At 39.9% G+C, this 26,848-nt stretch overlaps 1 protein-coding gene across 1 annotated transcript; it reads left to right on the forward strand.

The window, feature by feature from the left end:
* The first annotated feature begins 1,751 nt into the window (after positions 1 to 1,751).
* Positions 1,752 to 18,075, forward strand: KCNJ2 (potassium inwardly rectifying channel subfamily J member 2). Its single transcript, XM_075846620.1, has 2 exons — positions 1,752 to 1,880; positions 11,539 to 18,075. The coding sequence occupies exon 2, from the start codon at positions 11,761 to 11,763 to the stop codon at positions 13,036 to 13,038; it is 1,278 nt and encodes a 425-aa protein (XP_075702735.1). The 5' UTR covers positions 1,752 to 1,880; positions 11,539 to 11,760; the 3' UTR covers positions 13,039 to 18,075.
* The last annotated feature ends 8,773 nt before the right edge of the window (positions 18,076 to 26,848 follow it).

The following is a 26,848-nucleotide window of genomic DNA, read 5'->3' on the forward strand; positions in this document are numbered from 1 at the left end:
CAAATGAAAAACCCAAAATTCTGAGATACTTGTAGCGCAATTAAAATCAGGGCCAGGTCACACTGCGATTTTTGGTGCGGATGGTGACACAAACCACGTTGGAATCAGCGCCAAAAAACTCCTCAAATCCCCTATTAATTTTAATAAGAGGTAGAGGCAGGTTTTTTTTACGTGTTTTTTGTATTTGCTTAATTTTAAAAAAGCGCAAAAACGCATAAAAAAAAAAAAAGTGTTACATTTTTTGGGGAAAAAAATGTTTGCATTTCTCTGCCTCAGAAATCCTGAAGGAATTTTGAGGAAGGTTTTTTCTGTTTGGCAAAAAAGTGTGAACATACCCTTAATGAGTGATACTTTACTACAGTATGCACAGATGTAGCAGAGCTGAGTTTGCCAATTGGGAAACTTGATGGGGATAGCACTATGTGTTACCATAGTGGTTTTCATATGGCTGCAGGTAACACTACTAATCATACAAAACTGCAGAGATTTAAGGAAGCAGTTCAATGACAATCACAGCTCTGCTACATCTGTATAGTTTAAATTTAGTAGTATGATTATGGCAATCAGTAACCTGAGTTAAATTAAATTCATGGCATCGGAAAATTAGAATAATGGATTTATTGGTGCTCAGATTGTAAACTGGGAGTCTCCAAAAACTCTGAAGGTGTTTAATGATCAGTGTATGTTGTGCTGACCTAGCGATAACTAATGTTTTATACAGATGTAGCAGTGCTGAGTTTGTAATAAGCGATGGTGATTTGACAATGTCTTGTCTGTGGTTTTACATTGGAGGTTAGTAACCCTACCGCATTATCATAACTCTTAAATGATCAGGTTGTACAATCAATGCAGTGAATGACAAATTTGTCTCTGCTACATCTGTAAAGATACATCAATAGGCATGTACAGATGTAGTAAAACTGAGTTTGTCAATTAGTCATAGATGAGTAGATAATTTGGCAAAACTCATCATGATATCAGAATTATCGCATTTTCTTGGGTGAATGTGCACAACAGAAACAGGTGAGTATCAAACTCAGCACTGCTACATCTATATATAATAATAAACACTATTTTTTGTTAAAAAAAGTTTTTTTCCTGGTGCAGTTCTCAAAAATACGCTTCCATCTGTACCTTGTAATGAACTATCATTATACACAGTATATGTAGCAGAGCTGAGTGTCTTTGTACGCGGTTATACCACGTCACTCAGTTAATGTAGTAAGTTTGCCTGCAGTCCTATGTAAATTCACACCTTTGTAAGTAATCTGTAATAGCACAACTAGCGTATTATAATGTCACCACCAGAGCGCCATAGGACAAACTGAACTCTGCAGTCCTGTGCAAAAGCACAGCTAAGACGATGCGGAATCACCAATAGTGTGCCAAAGGACGAACACGTCTGTGCAGTCCTATGTAAAAGCACAGAAAGTGCTTGCCAATGTCACCATGTGTTCCAAATGACAAACTCAGCTCTGCTACACCTGCATACATGTTCATATAAGTGTGCGGTGTGGTCACTATTATTTTACAGCCTCTTTGGTGCAGCTTTTGCTCTTTTCCATCTGTTCTTTGCACTAAACTTCCCTTCAATGAGCTGCTGAAAGCTCTCACACAGCAGCCCGACCCTCAGCTGTCACTCAGGCCATCCCCTGGCACCCCATTGGTAGCGAGCGGTACCGATGGGCGTGCTATGCCGGCTAGCTATTTAAAAGCACATGGCTTGTTAGGAGATAGGCAGAGGATGTGAATGATCGCATAGTGAACTATCACTAGGATTAGTGGGGCTTGGGAAATCTTGTGGATTGGCGCTCCTTATTGCACATGCCACTGGATCTTATTTATCACCTGGGTTACAATGTACTTCCCTAAACTATAAGGTAAGTCATTGTCTAACCCTACAATCTGTACCGCCAGGAATTATGTCAATTCTATAATGTACAGTAGTAGCAGAGCTGAGTTTGTCATTTGGCACTGCTCATTGTTGCATTTCGTACGACTGGGAAAAACAATCACCACGCAGAACAGAAAGCGATCGATGACAAATTTATTTCTGCTACATCTGTATCTAAATAGAATTCTAGTACATGCCAATGTAGCAGTGCTGAGTTTGCTATTGAAATTGGGATAAATCTCGGAGTTAATAAAATAATGTAGTAGGTTTTACCGGCAGTGATACAGAAAAAAAACTGACGAATTGAGCTCTACTACCTTTGCACCTAAATAGATCACGGTTACATGCCGATATAGCAGAGCTGAATTTGCCTTCGGAATCATCTCTTTTGTCACGCTCTTAATTAAAATATTATAGTAGGTTTGACCGGTGGTTCGATGGAAGGCCTTATAGTGATACCAAACAGAAATTGTGACAATTGACAAATTGAGCTCTGCTACCCTATACCTAAATAGAACAATGTTACATGCCGATATAGCAGAGCTAAATTTGCCTTCTGAATCGTCTCTTTTGTTACTCTCTTAGTTAAGATAATGTAGTAGGTTTGACCGGTGGTACTATAGAAGACCTTATAGTGATACAGAATGGAAATGATGACAAACTCAACCCTGCTACATCTGTTCATAGATCTTTGCCCAGTTATAAATACATGATCACCCAACAGTTGGGTCTGTGCACAGCATCTGTTTGTGCTTGCAGCAGCTGCTGGATCTTGCAGGCAGGACACACTAGTTGGAATTTCTTGGGCTCCTTCACACAATTTCTGGCAACTTTAACTGCGCCAAAAAATGCTTCTAAAAACGGCATTAAAAATGCAGTAAAACGCTGTGTGTGAATCCAGCCTAAAAGCAAAAGAATCCTCAATCGGAGCGCAGGATTTTACCGACATTGTGCTCCGTCTCTCTTCTCGCCCATTGGTCACCATCGCTCCCCTTTCCAAAACGGGCACCCCCATTTGGCGTGTTGAAAATAAAACCATTATGTCGTCCCCCCCCCCCCTCCCCGGTACCCTTATAGCTAAAATGTGTGGGGTGATGAAACCTTTGGGTAAGATTTCAGCAGGGATTAACTAATTTTCACATGTAGCAGAACTGAGTTTATCACTTGGCACAATGTGTTCTCTGGGGTTTTACATAGGACTGCCGGATACATTTGATGAGATACAGTTAAATGATATATTCAGGTCGGCTACATCTAACTAACTGTCCAGACATCGTTAACGGAGTTTGCCATTTGGCGCAATGTGTTCTCTGGGGTTTTACATAGGACTGCCGGATACATTTTACGACATAGTTAAATGATAAATTCAAGTCTGCTACATCTGACTAACTGTCCAGAAGTCATAAACGGAGTTTATCATTTGGTACAACTCATGGTGATATCACAATGTGTTCTCTGGGGTTTTACATAGGACTGCCGGATATATTTGATGAGATGCAATGAAATGATAAATTTAGCTCTGCTACATCTGACTATAAGACGTCGTGATATCACCCCGGTTGTAGTATGATGCATCTGTGGCTATATAATCTCATCCTCAGATGCCGGCTGTTTTTCGCATATTGCTGAACAGATGTCGACAATGAATTTCAAACATTTGTTTTTAAAGGGCCGGTAAAAGTTATTAGCTGGATTTGTGTGCGTAGATGGTGGCGATGGTCTAGAATGTATGATATTGGATGACAATGGAAGTATGTGCAATTTTAGGCTAAGTTTGTCAGGTGTAGTAGAGCTGAGTTTGTCAACTGTAGCAGTGCTGAGTTTCTCAGTTGCCACTGCACATGGACAGATCAGACTCTAGTATCTGTGGTTTCACCTAAGGGTTCAGGAGAAGTGATTTATCATGAAACAAGTTTAGCTCAACTACATCTGTATGAGCAGCTTGTTCTTAGAATATTGTTTGTAACTGGTACAAAGTACAGGGGGTTGGTAGTCCATACACTTACTATATACAGATATAGCAGTGCTGATCCTATAATGTGTGGCTTTACATAAGACTGCAGTTAAACCTACTATACTATCTCAAAGAACATGACAAACTCAGCTCTTCTACACATGTACTACTACAAGGGGATGAGTGGTACCAACACACGTAATTGATTTGTAGTCTCTTCAGCCTGTCATCACTTAGTGCACTTTTCCATTGTGACCAGTCACAAATCCGGAATAACCATTTTACATACAGACAATGTTTAGGTACTACATACATTAAGCCAATGCTAATATACTGATGTAGTAGAGCTGAGTTGGTCATTTGGCTATATATTTTGTGTAGCGAGAGAACGCTTATCTAACATAGCTCAGAAGGTTTACCTGCAGTCTTCTGGAAAACACAGTGTGACATCATAATCAGTTGTACCAGGTGTCAAACTCAGCTCTGCTGCATCTGTGTATATAGGTTAGTACTTTGCGCCAGGGTGTATGGATCACAGAAGCTGCACATTTTATTAATATCTGGTTGCGCTGTTTACAGAAGGTTGGCTGGAGGAGGTAGTGTACAGTAGCAGTGTAGCCCCAGCGTAGCAACATGTAGATGTGTGGCGTCATTTGGGGAATTGTCTCAATCTCCCAGGGCTCGCCAGGTCTCTCGGATCAGCTCTAGGCAGATATACTCAATGCTGCCCCCTGTACAGTTATCAGTGCCCTCCTCTAACTGGTGGTTGCTGCCGGGTGACTATAGTACATTACTCAGATATAGCAGAGCTGAGTTTTTCAAATTCATCAGTAAGGTGTCTGTTACTTAGCAAAACTGATAGTAATATCCCAGTGAGTTATGATTATAGGTAAACCACAACATTATCTTAACCTCAAGAGTTATAGCCTTCTTCTAGACGCAAAGAGTTACATGACAAATTCTACTCTGCTACATATGCACATAGTATCTCAAACACTTTGGGACTTTTCCCAAGTATAGCCATGCAGTACAGTTGCTCCCCTATGCTCTTAAAGGATCAACCAGATGTCTTCACATGTCTGTGAATAACTTCATCATATAGAGATGTAGCAGAGCTGAATTGGTCATAAACTTTACTTAATTTGCTTTTTAGATTATAGGTGAAACAAAAACATACGAGCTTGACTTAGTCTAAATGACAAGCTCAGCATTATTTCATGTGACATACTCGGCTCTGCTACATCTGTGTATGAAGAATGATTCTAAAGTAAATAATGTCCATGGTTATGTGTTCGGATGGTATTTTAGGTGATTTAGGATGGTCTACTGGCATTCAATAGCCTGTGCCCCTGGCATTAATCTGTGCACTATGCATGTAGACTACACTTTCCAAACATGAAGAGTAACCAGACTTTCTTGTTTAAACAATGTGAGAGCAGCAGGTTGTTTTAAGTAAATTTCAAACCCTTTCTAAACACTAGAACAGGAGCCTTGGGGGCTAAATTGCAGTAATTAATTATCACAGGGTTTATTGCAGACATGAAGCAGAGTATTCGATAGTCCAGGGTGCCCGGGAGGATGAAAGAGGTTGGTATCTATAGTATGGGTGTAGAAGAGTGGGGTTAGTCATTTGGCACAATATGCCGGGACATCAAGTGTGATCTGTGTATTTTATATAAGACAACTCAGTGAATTCTTACAGTACACAAATGAAAAGTTGAACTACTCAGCTCTGCTACATCATTATAGGATTTAATATTTACATACGTAGCAGTCCTTGAATGGAGCGTTGTACCAACCATGGGAGTAAATAATGATGGTCAGGTCTCATGTCTTGAACAGGGTACTCAGTTACTCTATTCCATATTTTGCATTTCCCGTTTACTGTATTCAGCAAGCTAAACGTGTCAGATTCACAACTCATATCATCACAAACCTGTGGTTTTACATAGGGCTGCAGGTCAATCTAACACATCAAAATGCACACAAAATGCAGCCACAGAGTGTCAAATGACAAGTTCAACTCTGCTACATCTGTGGTACCCCTCCTTATCTAGCTATAAGCCTGATTACTATAATTTATATAATAAATTTGTGAGAAAAAAACAAACAAATTTCCAGTTCATTATCGCGCCGTTGTAGTAGAGCTGGGTTTGTCAGATGCAGCAGTACTGTACAGTACAGTCATGTAAAATAAGCCTCAATATGCCATTATTGGTTTTACATAGGACGGCAGGTAAAAGAACTGCATTATCTGAAAGAAATGATCCAATGACAAACTCAGCTCTACTACATCTTTATTTAAAATGTATTACAAAGAGCCAGAAAAGTGTACACAGCCTCTGATTGGATAGGTCGTGTGTGTGTGTGTGTGTGTGTGTGTGTGTGTGTGTGTGTGTGTGTGTGTGTGTGTGTGTGCGCGTGTGCGTGTGCATATATATATATATATATATATATATATATATATATATATATATATATGTATATCTGGTACTGATCAATTCTTCACCTATGGAAAACATGACAGGGCCGAGCTAAATTTAGAGCAGGAGATGTTATTAATAGGAGGGGGGCTGGCAAATTGGGGAATTTGAGCACATGCTTATTATTTTAGGAAGTCAGCGGTTTAGTTCTTCGTACTGCACTTTTCATTCATTCTGCACTTCAATAATAGACACCAGAGAAGGGGGGGAGGGGTGGCGGCGGGGGCATACAAAATAATTTTCCGACTGGCTGGGTGAGCAAGAGGGCAGCGCTTTATACGATGGGAATGTTGGAAATCCCACTATACAAGCAGCGGCCTATAGGGTATTACAAGAACAGAGAAAAAAAACAGCAGTTATTCCCTAAACTTCAATGGCTTCATGTAGCAGAGCTGAGTTTGTCATCCGGCACAGGTCTACATGACATCAGAATGTGCTATTTATTTATTTACTTGAAACTGTAGCGAAACCTATTATCATTATCTTAACAAATGGAGTTATCACGGTGCACAAAAAAAACCCATGATAAATTCAGCTCTGCTACATCTACATACACCTTTTTTTTGGAAAATTTTTGCAAATCTGCTCTGCATTTTTAGCAGGATGATCTACGTACAGATGTAGCAAACATGAGTTTATCATTTTGAATCACTCAAGGTCACACATTACACGGCGGTTTTACATAGGACTACAGCTAAATCTGATACATCATTTGAATTTTACATAGGACTGCTTATAAGCCTTCGTACTATATTCGATCACAATTATTATGGCGCACACAAAAAAATAGACAAATTCAGCTTAGCTACTTCTGACTGTATGAACTTTAGATACGCTATACAAATTTAGCAGAGATGAGTTTGTCATTTGACAAACATCATAGAGAAATCACTGTTATCTGAGGATTTACACAGGACTGCGGCTTCATCTACGCCATTCTCTTAACTTGGATATATCTTGAATGATAATGCTCGGAAGTGACAAATTCAGCTCTGCTACATCTGCAATTTACTAAATCCATTGCTTCTGGGCTCTCCTTTAGAACATTTCTATACTCCTTACTTTAGTGTTTAATAACAGAATTTTCTGGGGGTTCTAGTGCTTGGCATTATTTCTGTGTAGCTGTGCCGAGTTTGTCATGTTTTGTTAGCTTTGCGCTGATAAGGATCACAAAGGGAACAAAGTGTGGATCTGAAAATAGGATGTGAACAAAACTACTTTGCATGTGCTACTTTGCCGTTCTTGCTCTAAACAAGATGTTTAGTGACGCTCAGGGAATTGGACTCTGATTTTCATGTATATGTATACAGATGTAGCAGAGCTGAATTTGTTATTAACCTCTACATTCACACATTATGAAAACTATAGTTTTGGCACAGCACCCACTGATTTCTATAGATGCCAGTATTTCTTCCAAACAGAGAACCACAGTTGACGTGGTCGACACATGGAGGTCCGGATTAGGATACCCCCCCCCCCCCCATTATATAGAAATGCCTTCGAATAAGCTCTCGAACAGGGCCCCTTTAAGATAATTTTATATGCAGCCCTATGTAATGTCACCAATATCTCAACTGGGATTGTCGTTGTGAGTTCGAAATTACAAACTCGGCTCTGCTCCATCTGCATATGTGAGCCTGGGTTCAAAATAATATAATTTGCATGGTTGCCTGTTATGCTAATAGGACTGGGAACAGATCTGAAAAGATTAACACCGTTCCCTTGCAGCTTCGATTCTTCATGTCCATATCTTAGCAGGTTTAGGAAAAAAAACTAAAAGTGTTTAGTTAGTAATGTACAGATGCGGCAGAGCTGAGTTTGTCATGTGACACAGCTAATGGTGATAACAAACAGGTAGCCGGGTTGAGTTTTAATTTGGCACAACTCGTCACAGTGTTGTATCTGCTACACCTACTATATTATCTTAAAAATGCTGTTCTAAACAAGTTCAGCACTGCTACATCTGTACATGACAGCACTTGGGCTATGACAATGTATTGCATCTTGTCCATGTTTTAATTGGCAAGGCTGTACTTTCTACTTCTTGGGTCCATGTATCAATGTAATGCGCAGTATATACAGATGTAGCAGAGGTGAAGCAGTTATTCATGTCTTGAGTTTTTAAAAATTCAGGTAATCAAAGTCCTGTCTGCCATATTTGTGCAAACTGTATCCCATGTATTTTACATGGGCATGCAGGTAGTTTGGCAACCCTGGGTATCTGCAACCTGGCACTCCAACATGATCTGGAGGAGGGGGCATGGGTAGTAATAATAATTTCAGCCCACCACAAATAGCAGTGCCCATACATGAATGATAGGGCCAATATTGTACCGTTTATGGCCTCCGTCGGTTTTCTACCCAAAAATGGATGACAAGGGAATTGTTGTCAGGGCAAGGGTGACCATTGGCAACTTGTTTACACCTAGGGGATAAAAACAGAACCTACTTCTCACAGCTGAGGGTTTGCTACATTTGTATCCAGTCTAGACAATCCTCAGCACAAATCTCTTTTGCATTGATGGTTTGTTACAATGTGTCAGTGCAGGTGACCTGTATCAGTGTGGAGTTTAGACTATCTCATATGGGATTATATAGACTGGATACAATTGTAACAAACCCTCAGATGTGAGAAGTATAAGGTTTGTTTGGGGTTTCAGGCCCTGGGTCTAAACAAGAAGCAGAGATGTTGAAAACAGTAAAGACCGTAAGCAAATATACTGAACTACACTCCTAATACCTATTTATTATAAGGCTGTAGCCAAGCTGAATTTGTTATTTGGTTTATGGGATTACATCCTTATGAGTTGTGATAACTTTTTTAGGTAAGATAAGGGCAGTCCTATGAAAAAACAAGTTGTCCATTTCATACAATTCAATGTTCATCAAGATATCACAATCTACGATGTAGTAGAGTTGTGTTTGTCATAAATCAAGATTATTATTTTTTTTGTTCTGTTGTCTTAAGGCCCCTTTTGATGGGTTGATGATCGGGAAAACTATTCTTGACCATCAACCCATGTAAAACAAGCAAACGCTAGTCTGCCAGCGGATTGCATCTTTTTTTGCGGCAGTAAAAAGCATCGTTGTCGGCAGCACATTCCCCCTGTGTAAACGGGATGTGCTGCCGACAACGATGCAAACCGTATGGGGACGAACGATCTCAGTCGTCCCGATTCAGTACAAAAGAGCGCCGATCTCTTGTATGGTTTTTTTTTTTACATAAACCGCACCACCCATGTTCACTGGCTGTATCTGGTATTGCAGCTTACCCTCAATTACTTGAAAACTACAAGAGTGACACTGTTTCTGGGGGGGGGGGGGGGGGGGTTGAATCAAAACAGCACTTTTTTTTTTTCTTGTAAATTTTCTTCAAATCACAAACTCAGCTCTGCTGCACCTGATTAAAGAATATAGAATTAGATCCATTTGGAGAGAAGGTAATCCTTCCTCCTAAGATTAACATTGCCTGAGATAAGCATAGGAGGCCTACAGGGTCCTAACCTGGCACCATGCGCAGAAGTCAGAGGTTGGGCATCTATGACAAAGTTCACGTCATTGGAGCCGGAATAGTGGGCAGGTTTCTTCTTTCCTTATTTGCGTGAGAATGCACGAGATGAATGAAATTTGATAGATGTCATGTGAGGGGCACAGGCATCGTTGGGGTCATCTTCTGGGCAATGATTCCCGCAGGAACTGGTGTAGTGTCGCTGTGTCACAAGGGATGGTCGCTGGGCTACAGATTAAGTTTTTTTTTTTTTTTAATAATCTAGAATATAATCCAGGTAAGAAGTAGACAATGACAACTATCCCCCCCCCCCGCCCCGGCATCCATACAACGCCCTATACAACTACCGTACCAGGAAAGGGATGCTCATATAAAAACAGTGGCCATTTCCAAAAAGTTAGATGGAGTCAGGGTGAAGACTAGATTTGCAGAAGGTGACCCACTGAGTGATAGGCGGGTTGTGCTTACTAATGTATCCAACATTGACAAGTAATACAGTAATAATAATAAAAATATTGCAGATGTAGCAGAGCTGACTTTGTCTTTTGTGCACTGTGATAATATACCAGGTTACAAACACATCATAAGCAAAGCCGACCACATACACAGATATTTAGAGCCAGATCCACAAGTAGCCCCAGTGCAAAAATCGGTAACAGGGCCCCCCCGTCTACAATGTGCCGTTTCTAATACTGGTGCCTTCATATACGACGGGGGCACAGGTGCAACTGCTTCCTCGGCACCCCCTATATCTATGCCCCTGGGTGGATCATGCCGGTCATGACAGGGTCGTAAGGCCTCATGCACATGACCATAGCCGTCCGTGATTACGGGACGGAGAGTTCGAGAAGAGTCATCCGCGGACCGTGCACACAGAAGATGTGCATTGAGTTTAAGGCCTTATTCACACGAACACTGCGCATCTCGGCCGTGAAAAACTGCAATTTTTCACGTCCGAGGTGCATCCGTGCTCAGCGCTGCGGGACGCGATGTCTCGCATCCACCATAGATCAGAGTCTATGGAGGGATGCGTGATGCGCGAAAAGAAAGGACATGTCCTATTTTCGCATGGACCCTTCACACGATCGATTGAAACAACGGCTGTGTGAACGGCCACCTTGAATTACATAGGTCCGTGGGACGGCCGCTGTTTCCATGGCCGTCCCACAGACGTTTAACACGTTTGTGTAAATAAGGCCTAAGGAGCCCGAACCGCAAATGCGGCCCGTAAAATGACTGGTCCTATTTTTTTGCAGTCGAAAAACCACGGTCGCGTGCACTGGCCCATAGGATAGAATGTGTCCTATACTATCCACAAGGGAAGGACAGGTTGGATTCAATCCGCAGCTCCTCCAGTAGATAAGCGGCACCTTGCATGTCCAGCTGGGATTTGGTGGTGGTAGCTCTCGGCTAAACCACCTTATTTGACCATGAGTTGAACCAAATGACAAAATCAGCTCTGCTACATCTAAGGAAATAATTAGCTGCAGTTATTTTAGTTTGCTTTGCAGCATCATTTGCTCTATAAGGAGCCTTGGGATTGACTGAATGCTGCTGTGTAGCCTCAGAGGGAGATCCAGGAGGAGAAGATATTCATGGAATTGTTCGCATATGATCTTAGCAGGAAGGAACATGGAGAAGGAAGGATTACATTACCACTTCCTCGTGCCTTGACATCAAATCTTTCTTTTTCTTGCAGGACATGACATCAACGTGACAATGAGAGACTGCTGACATCCCCCCTCATGCCAGAAGACCTTCCTTGGTAGCACCAAGGTCTCTCCGAGACAGGAATCTCTCCATTTTTATTTTTTCCCCCGTGAGTGTTCCCTTTGAGACTTCAAAACTGTTTCTCCAAAGAGTTTTGCAGAAACTAAGACTGTTTTCTAAAGCAGAAGCGCCGCAGTCCTCAACTGAAGTGATGGGCAGCGTGCGAACCAACCGATACAGCGTTGTATCTTCAGAAGAGGACGGAATGAAGCTGGCTACCATGGCAGTTGCCAACGGGTATGGAAACGGTAAGAGCAAAATCCATACCCGGCAACAGTGCCGAAGCCGGTTCGTGAAGAAAGATGGTCACTGCAACGTCCACTTCATCAATGTGAGCGAGAAGGGGCAGCGTTACTTATCCGACATCTTTACCACATGCGTGGACATTCGTTGGCGGTGGATGCTGGTCATCTTTTGCTTGGCTTTCATACTCTCTTGGCTTTTCTTCGGCTGTGTCTTCTGGCTTATAGCTCTTCTTCACAATGACTTGGGTTCTTCAGAAAACCATAGATCTTGCGTCACAGAGGTCAAGAGTTTCACAGCAGCCTTCCTCTTCTCCATCGAAACCCAAACGACCATTGGCTATGGATTCCGATGTGTAACCGATGAGTGTCCCATGGCGGTGTTCATGGTGGTCTTCCAGTCGATCGTTGGCTGCATAATTGATGCCTTCATCATTGGGGCCGTTATGGCAAAAATGGCCAAACCAAAAAAGAGGAACGAGACTTTGGTCTTCAGTGACACTGCCGTGATAGCCATGAGGGACGGGAAGCTCTGCTTGATGTGGAGGGTGGGCAACCTCCGGAAGAGTCACCTTGTTGAAGCTCACGTACGAGCCCAGCTCCTAAAGTCTCGCATCACTTCCGAAGGGGAGTACATTCCCTTAGATCAAATAGACGTTAACGTCGGCTTTGACAGCGGTATTGACCGAATATTTTTAGTTTCTCCAATAACGATAGTCCATGAAATGGACGAAGATAGTCCTTTGTATGACCTTAGTAAACAAGACTTGGACAATTCTGACTTTGAGATAGTGGTCATATTGGAAGGCATGGTGGAAGCTACGGCCATGACCACGCAGTGTCGGAGCTCCTACCTCGCTAATGAAATCCACTGGGGTCATCGCTATGAACCGGTTCTTTTTGAAGAAAAAAATTACTATAAAGTAGACTATTCCCGGTTTCACAAAACCTATGAAGTGCCCAACACACCGGTCTGTAGTGCCCGGGACTTGGCAGAAAAGAAATATATACTTTCGAACCCAAATACTTTTTGCTACGAGAACGAAGTATCGCTCACTAGCAAAGAAGAGGAAGGCAGTGACAACGGTCTACCGGATAGCATGAGCACTGAAATGCATCCAGATATAGACCATCATAACCAAGTTTCTCTTGACCCTAGACCGCTAAGGAGAGAATCGGAAATATGACTAAAAAACTTCTACCTTCAGCTGGTCAACTTAGCTGGTCAATGTGCATTGCTGAGCAGGGGCCCACTGCAGTTTTCGGACGTGGGTACTGTTGGACAGAGGTGAAACGGAGACAGCGCTCAATGCCGACAAGCAAACTGTTGCAATATCGGAATGGTGTAGGCTGTGGTGATCTAAAATGGAACTTGTATACTGGTGTTCCGGGTTACTGGGAACGCCCCGATACGGCACTGTTTTTGTGATAAGGGGCGGTGCAGGGACGCTAAAGGAAATGACACACATGGAAAACAAAAACATCTTGTAGAACCATCTCTTGGCCTCTTACCATAAAACATAATTTAAGACCTTTCTACACCAGTTGTTCCTGGTGATACACGCAACGTTAAGGAACGGGCAGCTGGTATATAGAGACAAAGCACTAAAGTGTAACCAGAAGGCACATAATGTAAAATAAATGATGTATGTTTTTTTTTTAAATAATTTTTGACAAAACTTGAACTTGCAGACAAGCTCGTTGGGTTTTCAACCTCTCAATTTTTTTATTTTTTTTTGTAATATTGGGAACAAGTCCATTTTTAATGGCATAACAATAGGCAAGTATCTGCCTTAAATTCTAAGCTGCTGCTATTTACACACACCCTGTCAATTCTACTGCGGTGTTTTGTGTTGTTTCAGTGTTTTAGCCATTGTGGTGGGTCATGGGCAAAATTGGCCGCAAAGGTGTTGGCCAAAAAAGCCAAATCAATTTTTGGGATTTGAACTATGTTCAAAAACAGATACAATTTATTCACTTTAGAGAATGACGTTGCAATGTAGTTCTCTTAGAATAGGATATATTTTTATATTTAGGGGTTAAAAAGATCCAAATATATACCAAAGAAAATGTAAAAAAAAAATGGTGTTCAAAACCACTGCTTGCTGGGCATTCTTCTTCTTTTCAGTAGCAAGTGGAAATGGCAAAACTTGGTGTTAACTCCTGCTGCTACATAATAGCCTCGTATGGGTGGGCGGGTGGAGGGGATACTAAAGGATTACAAGTAGAAAAGCATAGACGCCTCCCTTTGGGGCACCACAAGAAAAAAAAAAAGAAAAAATTTGTCACATCTGCTCTTTCCATGTAAAATGCAAGGTCAAGTGTGCTGAGGATATTCCAATTTTGTGGAAGTTAAATCAGCATATTAATTAACCCCTCAGGCCCCATAAAATAGGCCAATAGTTAAGGTTACATGGTATCCTGTTTTTGTTTTGCTTCTTAATTTTAAGTGTTACCCGTTGATGGATCCTCAGGGGCGCAGATGGACTGACTAAATGTGCTTAGGGAATGAGAGATAGCTGCTATGTATCATCACGTGGATGTTTGCAAAGTGCAGGGAGTATATTTCCGGAGAAAGGGGAGAGGCCATGGGTGGATTGATCTTGTGTCAAAAAGAACATTTTGGAATAAGGAAACTTTTTGAAACTGAAGGAACATATTGGAAAAAATGATTATTTGGCGCAGTTGACACTGTAAAGGAATCTATAATAATTGTACACACGGCAAAGTAAAAACTTTGATTCATTCCTTTAGTTTGGCCGAGGACGCTTTGGTATGAAGAGCCATGTGTGAGCCATATTGACATTTTTTGGTTGTGTCAGCCGAGGCGGGCAGCCTCTATCCCAGACTGCACACAGCTTGCACTTGACATAACCTTATGTTATCACAGGAGAGAGACAATCCTCTGAGTCCTCGGACAAATTTCTAACAACCTGACTTCTAAATGAGGGGTGTGGGGGGGGGGGGGGGGAGGATTACAAAAAGCAAAAAGTTACAAAAAGTTGCAGTTAATTTGTCAACCGTAGCGAATGCTTCCAAACTGTATTGTGGTTCAATAGTCATATCTACGCCCTCCCTTTCTCACGTAGCGTCCCAGAAGTTTTTGAACTTGCAAAGAGTTAAAAAAAGATTTGAAACTAGTTAGTCAATGCATCTAGCCGAATATGCAATGGGAAAAGGTGTGAGCTACAAGCGTTAAACCGTGTCTGTTAGCCATATGCCATTAAAAATAACCTTGTCCTGATCGTAGGTCAATGAAAATCTGTGACGGCCACTTTGGCCCTAAAAAAAACAAAAGTCTGCAATGAGAAGGTCATACCTGATTTAACAATGTATCCAGATCATCATTTTTTTTTTTAGCTCCAGTCTTCGTGGTCTGGTAGCAGGTCATATTTTCCATATATAAACTAGTCATGTACTTATGGGCGTGTATATGTACCATAGAGGTGGAACTAGGTCTACAATGGGGCCTTTGGAAAGAGGGGCCCAAGTTGGCTCTAACTACCGGGTAGTGTTGGTCTTCTTTCCACGGGCACCGTAAATTCGAGGGAAGACTAATCTGATGGGCATGAAACCCATCTCTCCTACAAAGGATGCCCACAATGGATCAACCAAGTAGTAGGTCCTCCCGAAGTTTCGGGAAGGGGCATGAACTAACAAAGGGGGTTGATGTTTTTTGTTTTGTTTTTTACTCTCCTCTATGTACTTAATACGCTCAAATATAGATACACATAAATTAAGGTCACGGTTGACGGCAATTGCCAACCACCGAGTTTGAACAATTGGCGTCCGGGTGGAGGATCGATTGGTTCTATGAGGGGCAAAACATTAGTCGATGGGTTGATTGGTCGATGGGATTATAAATTGATGATATACAATCTGGGATTATCGAGGCTTGAAGAACATTTGCTACTGGCCCGATGATAAGATTAGGATTTTCGAGACATCCCAAGTCTGTCAGTCCATGGTCCTCTACAAAGGAACAAAGTCTATGCTCTAGCACCGTGGATATGAATGGAAATGCTATCTGCTGCTACACACGTCGCTAAAAGGGAAGACAAAGCAAAACCAAAGAGTATTTTTGTGTAACCACAACCTTCTAAATCGGGTAAATGTAATTCTGTAGTAGAATATTCCACCTTTCGAGAAGATCTATGAAGACGAATCTCCTCTGTGACGTCTCTTTTTGCTACCTCCCACCGCTAAATACAAAAAAGTTGCTTGCCAGCTATTCGAGGCCTGATGTAGTGCTTAAAATTAGAAGGTTTCTAACCCCCCAGTCACATCTTAATTGCATTTAATTAAAATACACTGGGCTAAATATAGATCGGGTGATAAAAATAGCAGTTCCCATAGGAACCAGATTGCAAGCATTGGGCCTACTGGCTGACTATTCCCTTCCGAATACAAGGATTTTTTTTTATTTTTTTTCATCAGAGCTGAATGATACTTGAACAAGTTGCAAATGTCATATCTACACTATACAATATAGCCATGGTGGTCTCAGTCACAGAGGGGGGACGTTCTTCAATTCTGGATCCCAGAAGGGGGCATCCTATTTTTTAAATGGGGAATTTATCACAAAAAGCACAATTTTTGGTGCCCAATGCAATTTAAAAAAATGACAAGTCTTATTAAAATATAAAAAAATACAAAAAAAAAATCAGTCGCAAACCAGTCCGGAACTTGAAAGAGGCTGCTATGCACTTTTACTATTTCCCATTTTTAAAGAAATAAATAGTTATTTTAATTTAGGATGATCCATTGTCTGATCGCACGGAAAACATTACACCCTAAAAAAAGAGGTAACAAGACCCCTCTGTTTCCTATTATTATAAAAGAGTACAAGTTTTATAATACTAATCCATATTTTCTGTATTTAAAGCCAAATGTAAATAATATGTAAAAAAAAAAAAAAAAAAAGAAAACATTTATTACAAAAAAATTAAGAAAACAAAAACACGATATGCCAATAGAGGTATAAATAAAGTGCAGTGAATTCTGGGAACAGATACCTAGAATTTAGATATTTACAAACCTCAAACTGTCTCCGATGCTATGGACGTATGTTATTTATTTAAGCATGGTCTTTTAATTTGAAAGTGTTTTTGTAGATTCTACAATTTTTAATCTGTTCGTAGCTTTTTGATGTTCACGAGTTTTTTATTTTTATTTTAATACAATAAACCCTTTGTCTTCACCCTGCAAATTTGCACTTTTGTTTTCAGAAAGGGAAATAATTTCTCATTTCATTTAATGAAAATTGATCTATTTGAATATTGACAATTTGAGTCAAAATGCAAAATTTTAGATTTTTTTTTCTTCTACTATAAGGCACAACCATATATAGTGCAAATGCTGGGCTATAACACAAGGCACAGGTGACCCCTCATCATCTATTATGAGGTGCTGTAGTCCATGAAGCTGGATGTAGCTAAATATGGAAGTTGCTGTTGTATTATACATTTATCACAAAAACTCCTTTTTCCTTCCTGAAATACTTGAATTGGGACATTTGAATGATGTCTTAACCAGAGCACTGTATGAGAAGTCATTAAGGAAGATTATATATACACACACACACACACACACACACACACACACACACACACACACACACACACTTTTTTACATATACAATCTTCTTAGTGCTTGCACATTGGAGTGTTAACATGAGTGGCACCCAAATTTTTTTGCAGCATTCCTCATAGAGAAGGCTGTCGGGTCACCAGATGCCTAAATACTCAGAATTCAACTTTTTGACCTTATTATGGAACTTTTTTTCAAGACCACACAACAAGGTTGGGATTAAATTAACTAATTCCTCCCCCTCTCTTTCTAAATATTATGCAACATGGGTAAGTTATTCTATTTATTAAACATTATCTGACAAATTATAATTCAAAAATGTTACAAATTTTTTTTTTTCTACCTTACGGTAAAGACAAAGGGTTTGAACATGCAAATGGTTATTTCCTGTTGGAATTCGTGATAAGATGTACTGTAATGTCTTTAAACTCTGGTTGTCCCTAGCTTGATAAAGGGTAAGGGGTACAGCCTGGTCACCATCTTTAGCCAATTTTTATTTCCCTCTACGTTTGGCTTGCTGTTTCCATGTTGGGATCAGCATTTGACAATCCTTGTAAATAATTCTTTCTGGTTGTAACTTTTTTTTTTTTTTATTGTATCAAAGTCTTCCTAAAATGTACTGCACAGATCCTGGATTGTACAGATTTTTTATTAATATTATGTCTTATTTTATTATTTCTAAAATAAAATAAAATTTCAAATATTTACGTTTGTCATTTTTTTTTATTCTCTTGGGTAGTGGGAGTGGCTTAAAAAATAAATTTTTGTAAAAAGGCCACTTACACCCATTAATTATTGGTGTATTTAATGAGCATTCGTAAATTTGACATTTGGGGGAATAAAAAGAAACAATTGAAAAGAAAAAAAAGACCTTAAAGGAGATTAAAAAAAGAAAAAAAAAAAGTGTCTACAGCGCCACTCTTTTTCAATGGCTGTATCTGGTATTGCAGCTCAGCGTTCTCTTGAACATTGCAATGCAGACACAATACCCCTTAGTAGAAAGTAAATTATATTGAAACTTTTCAGTGACCTAATAAAGCCCTCAAATATGTCTCCATTGATCAAATCTCTTGTGACTATAATGGGCCACAGGTTGCCCATTTTTTGATTGATATTTTTAGTTATTTTTGTTTACATTAAATCTTCGAGTACAAATTTTTTTTAAGATCATAGTCAAAATCATTCTGACTTAATATTTGCATTGCCCCAAATGGGAAATTCTTAGACAATTATTAAAGGCTAGTATTGTAGCCATCAGGACCAGCACCAGGCAAACTTGGCAAGTTGCCAGGGCCCACTGGGCTTGAGGGTTTCATGGCCCTCTGGGTAAACAATCTCTTTGCTTGTTAAGCCAATAGTAACAGACCAGGGGCACACTATCGTCCAAGGGTCCACAAACGCCTGGAGGTGACCCGGATTCTTGACCAAGAACCCTAATAGTAGAAAAATTGATGACTCCAATTCCTATTCTTTTAGGGGAGTCAGGAGGTGATCTGGCCAGGACCAGGGTAGTAGCTATAGTGGGTGCAGAGGTAGCAGTGACATCAGTATTATAAATAGCACATGGTAGGTTGGGGGGCCGTGTTAAAGAATTTTCAGTGGGGCTCAGAAGCTTTAATATAGACCTTCGGCCAGATCAGGGGCGGGTATTGACAGAAGAGGACCCGCCCACGAGGAAAGGGGCTTGATGGCAGTGAAGACTGTTACCTGTATAGTATAAGCACCTTTTATGGTAGATTTAGGTTTCTATCATCGAGCAAAATTCTCATAGCTAGGACCATGTTGGTGGTCTATTTATTACCATTACATACAATGACAATACAGCAGGAACGCAGAAATTGTGGGCGCACTGAACCTGGTCCTGGACCAATGTGAGACCTGCAAAATGCCAAAGGGTCCTAGCAAAGACATGACCTTTCTGTTAGGGCTGATTCAGATGAACGTGGCGTTTTTGCGCACGTAAAACACGCAGCGTTTTGCCTGCGCAAAAGCCACTTACCTGCTCCGTGAGGCAGCATCATATGGTGCGCGGCTGCGTTCTTTTTGCGCAGCCGCCATCATTATGACACGCCATTTGGATGTTTGTAAACAGAAAAGCACGTGGTGCTTTTCTGTTTACATTCATCCTTTTGACAGCTGTTGCGCGAAACAGGCAGTCCGCACGGAAGTGCTTCCGTGCGACCTGCGTGGTTTTCACGCACCCATTGACTTCAATGGGTGCGTGATGCGCGAAATACGCCGAGATATTGAACATGTCGCGCTTTTTACGCAGCAGACAAACGATGCGCAAAAAGCACGGACTGTCTGTACTGCCCCATAGACTTCTATTGGTCCATGCGAGCCGCGTGAAAACCACGCGGCCTGCACGGACGCAGTTCATGTGAATCCGCCCTTAGACTAAGAGCTCCAAGATTTTCACGGCACTGTTTAAGAAGTGTGTAATTGAGACGATAATACCGAGCAGCAGTATATCCAGTAGTATCCTCTGCTAATACGCTTACACTGGAACTGGTCTGGATAAGTAGAGCTTAAAGCTCCTTGATTAATTGGGTGAACTCCATCTAGATTATTGGCATGCTGCTTAAGTAGAGAGCTATATTCTCATTAATGAAAGTCCAAAATCAATAGAAAAATAAAAAAACAAACCACCTTTATCAGGTAATTAGTTATTAAAGATCCCTTTCATATCCATCCCTCTCCTATCCATCCCAGAGATAGATAGATAGATAGATAGATAGATAGATAGATAGATAGATAGATAGATAGATAGATAGATAGATAGATAGATAGATAGATAGATAGATAGATATGAGATAGATAGATAGATAGAGATAGATAGATATAGATATGAGATAGTTAGATATAGATATGAGATATAGATATGAGATAGAGAGATAGATAGATATGAGATAGAGAGATAGATATGAGATAGATAGATATGAGATAGATATGAGATAGATAGATATGAGATAGATAGATATGAGATAGATAGATATGAGATAGATAGATAGATAGATAGGAGATAGATATAGATATGAGATAGATAGATAGATATGAGATATAGATATGAGATAGTTAGATATAGATATGAGATAGATAGATAGATAGATAGATATATAGATATGAGATAGAGAGATAGATATAGATATGAGATAGTTAGATATAGATAGATAGATAGATAGATAGATAGATAGATAGATAGATAGATAGATAGATAGATATGAGAGATAGATATGAGAGATAGATAGATAGATAGATAAACAACTATTCAACTAATAAATTCCTCAACACTAAATTTGATGTGAAATCCGAAATGTGCCGCGGTCATCAGAAATATTCCAATCCACATCAGATTCAGGATAATATCCTAACTTGACGGTGGGAACACCTCTGTACTCATCCTGAAGACCCCTGCCTGGTATTACTGTGATGATACTCTCAGATCTGTCCTGTAACCTCAGGGAGCACTACAGATAACATACAGATTATATCACTATGCTGAAGCAGGCAATACTCTGTATTAGGGAGTTGCTATTTAGGTGATTACCTAATGAAACCCCTCTAGAAGACCACCTCTTTGTGAAGACCACCCCCTCAACCAGACCAGATTTCCTTTGACTGATTTTCAGCTCCAATGTATACCATGCATACTAGAAGACTTTTCAATGCAATTTTGGGTTGTCGTCTCAAAGAGGTATTACACTGTATAATTTGAAGGGAACTCGTCACCGGCACAGACTTTCTTTACCTGTGACCGGTTCCTCTCAGTGGTCCAAAGAGGAAAAAACATCAGACTATAGACCATATCAAGGAGAAGTTCAATGGTTAAACTGTTTTTGCAAATTCACAGGGGAAATTTATTCTTGCAATTTTTTTTCTTGTTAAAACAAAGTTGACAGATCACATGTAGAAAGTACAATTCTGGGTGTGCTGGAAACATTTCTTATCATCCAAATTCAATGAATAGTGAAGAGTGAAACTACAGTGTGCCCTAAGCACCTTGCTGATTTCAGCCTGCACCCCCTGCTTGTTCATATGCTCCCTTAATAATATCCATTGATACATTCAGAATAAACCAAGGTGTTTTGCACCTCGAGCAGGAAACGGGGCTACATTTAGAGAGGGGATGCCCTTTTAACCCTAGACACACAGGGTGCATCAGCTACCCCTGTGTCTGGCTCTTTGTATTAATGGTTCAGCAGTATTATTAGATTCAGGAGCGGTTATGTGGTCACTTTATGTTGGCATTTGAGCACTGTATGGCGGTATTATACTGTACAGTATATTATTTTTGCAGTGTATGGAGGTGGCGCTACTGTATAGCATTGTTATTTAGATAACAGTGAGTATTATTTGGCCAGTGTACGGCACCACACCGCATGGCGCTTATAATTAGATATGGTTATTTGTGCACTATATAGCAGTACAATTTATAGCAACGGGGGACTAAAAAGGAATTGGATTCCGCTCTCCAAGGGTACGAATGATCTTGTGTTGGACATAATGTGGGTGTGGGTCAAAAGGACATAAAATGTCACTATGTTCCCATTAAGTCACCCAAGTTGCCCTATGGAAGGTTGACATATATGAGACCCTCGGAAATAGAAATATTCCACCATTGATAAATAGATTGCATGGCAACAGCGTAAAAAAGAAGATAAATCGAGTGTGTTTGGTCTGTGTGTGCTCACTTTATAATAACAGACGCTTCACGCTCGCCATAAAGGAGGAAGATACTTTTGATCCGACGTGCGCTGTTCCCTCTCATCCCTCAGAGTGACAAGTGTTTGCATTTGAAAGGGACAAGATATAAATCCCACCAGCGTATTCCTTTCCGCTGAAGGACAGAAAGTTCCAGGGATCGGATTACTTTGGACATAATTATGATGCATGTGGTATCAAGAATACTCTGCATGACATGATATCAAGCTACAAGTGACACTGGCCGTGTCAGACCGAAAATTAAAGGGACACCAACTTTACCCGGTTATGGCCATCAATGGTTAATTGGTGGGGTCCGACCTATGGCGCCCTTGCCAACAAGCACAATGAAGCCAGACATGGTGCTACCGTGAGTAAGTGAATTGGGCAGAATGCAGTGCCAGGCATAGCTGATCCTTCTGATCGTGCTGATCGTTGGACCCTCGCCGATCAAACAAGGATAGGCTATCAATGTCATATTCCCAGAAAGCTCCTTTAAGCAATCTGTTTATAAATGTTCTCCATAGCTGCTTTTCCTGCTACAACTGGAGACAGGAAGTTGCAACCATTGTAAGCCATTTTGGAGTTATATGGCGGAGTTTTCTGGTCACCCAGTCACCCACCTGTATACAATTATACATAGACACATCCTTGCCTTTCACTGATTCATTCCCATCTACTCACTGCCACTTTATAGGTTACATTTAACAAGGACAGAACTTTCTGATTGTATGTAAATAAGTAATGAAAAGTTCTGCAACTTTTTAATAAACTGTTTTTTTTAATTATTTCTTCCCGTTAAGATTTCTTTTTTCTGTCAGTGAAAGGTAACATTCTTATTTATATCCAGAGGCTGAGAACCAGTACAGACCAAACAAGTCTTGTAGCTCTAAATTTGCTACCGTTTTACCCAGTGTTGACTTATCTTTGTAAACTAGACAGCTTGATACAATTTACCTGCCCTGACACACTGTAGCAAACTATCAGGGTGAGCGAGAGATTTGTGCTGCTCAAGTATTAAGTTACAATTGTAGCAAACCTTTAACAATGAGAAGTATTAGGTCTGTATGGGTTTTCCCTTTGAATGTTCCCACAGAGAGCAAACTGAGATCTTAAAAAAAAAAAAAAGACATAAGTCGCACATTATAGCACAAAACAGCCGTGCGCCTAAATTTGTGACTTTTTTTTTTACGACATAATAGTGCTGAATCTTACATAATAAAGGAGGACCAAAGGATAAGAAAAAGAATAGCAGAACTTTTTATTTACATACCGACCCAAAAAATCCCTGCGTCTCATAAGATAACAAAAGTTGGATGGCTGGCAAACTGAGCAAACACCAGGGCCCCTGTTTCCTGGGGGACTTCCAGCAATGGGAACCCCAGGAGCAGACTAAAACTGCCCACCATTATTTAGCAGTATATTGTGGTATTATATGGGAACTATACGGCAGATTTATATGGGAACTATAGGGCAGTATTATATGGGAACTATAGGGCAGTATTATGTGGGAACCATAAGGCAGTATTATATGGGAACTACATGGCAGTATTATATGGGAACTATAGGGCAGTATTTATAGGGCAGTATTATATGGGAACTGTAGGACAGTATTATATGGGAACTATATGGCAGTTTTATATGGGAACTATATAGCAGTATTATATGGGAACTATAGGCAGTATTATATTGGAACTATATGGCAGTATTATATGGGAACTATATGGCAGTATTATATGGGAACTATATGGCAGTATTATATGGGAACTATATGGCAGTATTATGTGGGAACTATATGGCAGTATGTGGTAACTATATGGCAGTATTATATAGGGAATATACGGCAGTAGTATATAGGAACGATATGCTAGTTTTATATGGGAACTATATGGCAGTATTATATGGGAACTACATGGCAGTATTATATGGGAACTATAGGCAGTATTATATGGGAACTATAGGCAGTATTATATGGGAACTATAGGAAGTATTATATTGGAACTATATGGCAGTATTATATGGGAACTATAGGCAGTATTATATTGGAACTATATGGCAGTATTATATGGGAACTATATGGCAGTATTATATGGGAACTATATGGCAGTATTATATGGGAACTATATGGCAGTATTATGTGGGAACTATATGGCAGTATTATGTGGGAACTATATGGCAGTATTATATAGGGAATATACGGCAGTAGTATATAGGAACGATATGCTAGTTTTATATGGGAACTATATGGCAGTATTATATGGGAACTACATGGCAGTATTATATGGGAACTATAGGCAGTATTATATGGGAACTATAGGCAGTATTATATGGGAACTATAGGAAGTATTATATTGGAACTATATGGCAGTATTATATGGGAACTATATGGCAGTATTATGTGGTAACTATATGGCAGTATTATGTGGGAACTATATGGCAGTATTATGTAGGGAATATACGGCAGTAGTATATAGGAATGATATGCTAGTTTTATATGGGAAATATATGGCAGTATTATATGGGAACTACATGGCAGTATTATATGGGAACTATATGGCAGTACTATAGGCAGTATTATGTGGGAACTATAAGGCAGTATTATATAGGAACTATATGGCAGTATTATGTGGGAACTATATGGCAGTATTATGTGGGAACTATATGGCAGTATTATATGGGAACTATATGGCAGTATTATGTGGGAACTATATGGCAGTATTATGTGGGAACTATATGGCAGTATTATATAGGGAATATACGGCAGTAGTATATAGGAACGATATGCTAGTTTTATATGGGAACTATATGGCAGTATTATATGGGAACTACATGGCAGTATTATATGGGAACTATAGGCAGTATTATATGGGAACTATAGGCAGTATTATATGGGAACTATAGGAAGTATTATATTGGAACTATATGGCAGTATTATATGGGAACAATATGGCAGTATTATGTGGTAACTATATGGCAGTATTATGTGGGAACTATATGGCAGTATTATGTGGGAACTATATGGCAGTATTATGTAGGGAATATACGGCAGTAGTATATAGGAATGATATGCTAGTTTTATATGGGAAATATATGGCAGTATTATATGGGAACTACATGGCAGTATTATATGGGAACTATATGGCAGTACTATAGGCAGTATTATGTGGGAACTATAAGGCAGTATTATATAGGAACTATATGGCAGTATTATGTGGGAACTATATGGCAGTATTATTAAGGAACTATATGGCAGTATTACATAGGAACTATATGGCAGTATTATATGGGTAATATACATCAGTAGTATAAAGGAACGATATGGCAGTTTTATATGGGAACTATATGGCAGTATTTTATGGGAACTACATGGCGGAACTATAGGCAGTATTATGTGGGAACTATAAGGCAGTATTATATAGGAACTATATGGCAGTATTATGTGGGAACTATATGGCAGTATTATATAGGAACTATATGGCAGTATTATATGGGAACTATATGGCAGTATTATATGTGGTATATATGGCAGTAGTATATAGGAATGATATGTCAGTTTTATATGGGAACTATATGGCAGTATTATATGGGAACTATATGGCAGTACTATATGGGAACTATAGGCAGTATTATGTGGGAACTATAAGGCAGTATTACATAGGAACTATATGGGAGGATTATGTGGGAACTATATGGCAGTATTATGTGGGAACTATATGGCAGTATTATGTAGGAACTATATGGCAGTATTATATAGGAACTATATGGAAGTACTGCTTTAATGCTGCATAGTATTTGGGCCCTAAACGGAGATATTATGTGGGCTGTATATGGCAGTATTGTCTTAGCATTATATATTTATATATTGTGGTATCATGTGGACTGAAATTATGAGAGAAACTATCTAAAGGTGGCAAGCAGGGGGCCATACTTTGCATGTTGCCCAGAGCTTCATTATCTATAAATCTGGCCGTGCAGGTGGTGGTTGTATAATGACATGGTGAATATTGCTGCGTATCTGGACTAAGTTAATTTCCATGGCTGCCATTTATCCTTGGCACATGATGGCTACTTCAAGCCACACAGGGCATCATGTCCAAAGGATAATGAAGATAACTTTCCAGTGCATGGATATCAACACCAGTGAGGATCTCCGAGAAGAGTCGGACAGGGCGTGTGCCACCACCATCCCCAGCAATTGTTTACACTGCCATGATTATCTCATTTGCACGGCACAGCATCCTTTCTGCTCATTTCAGACATCTTTTAGAAAACATGTCATCCATAATGTGTAGAATTTATGAACAACCTGTCAACATTTAAATTGGTCGCCCTGAAAAGTAAAGGATGAAGAACGCAGAAGCATTCTATATTTTGCTATAGTAAGTCAGTAAACGTATGTTTTTATTTTGCCGTTAAGTCAGTAGCAGAAATCCGGCAGCATCTAATGAGCAATATGTACATGATTCTGACTGAGCTGAAAAAATCTGACATTTGTTACTAATTATCCCTGCGATGCTCGAAGTTAGTAAACCATGAAGCGCTGCTCCAGAGATATCAGCAAGTGACTATGTAAAAAAAAAAGTGGCACTTGTTACATCTGTGCATCCTAAGTAGTTTATGATATGATAAAACTTTACAAAGTTCTTACACTGCGCACAACAGCATGCAGTCAGTGGACGAGTGTGACTAGTTAGGTCACCAAACCAG

The sequence above is a fragment of the Rhinoderma darwinii genome, chromosome 13 (genome assembly GCF_050947455.1).
Source record: "Rhinoderma darwinii isolate aRhiDar2 chromosome 13, aRhiDar2.hap1, whole genome shotgun sequence".
NCBI lineage: Eukaryota > Metazoa > Chordata > Amphibia > Anura > Rhinodermatidae > Rhinoderma > Rhinoderma darwinii.

Excerpts from the sequence above, each read along its gene's own strand:
- KCNJ2 (XM_075846620.1), top strand. The coding sequence starts at position 11,761 with ATGGGCAGCGTGCGAACCAACCGATACAGCGTTGTATCTTCAGAAGAG.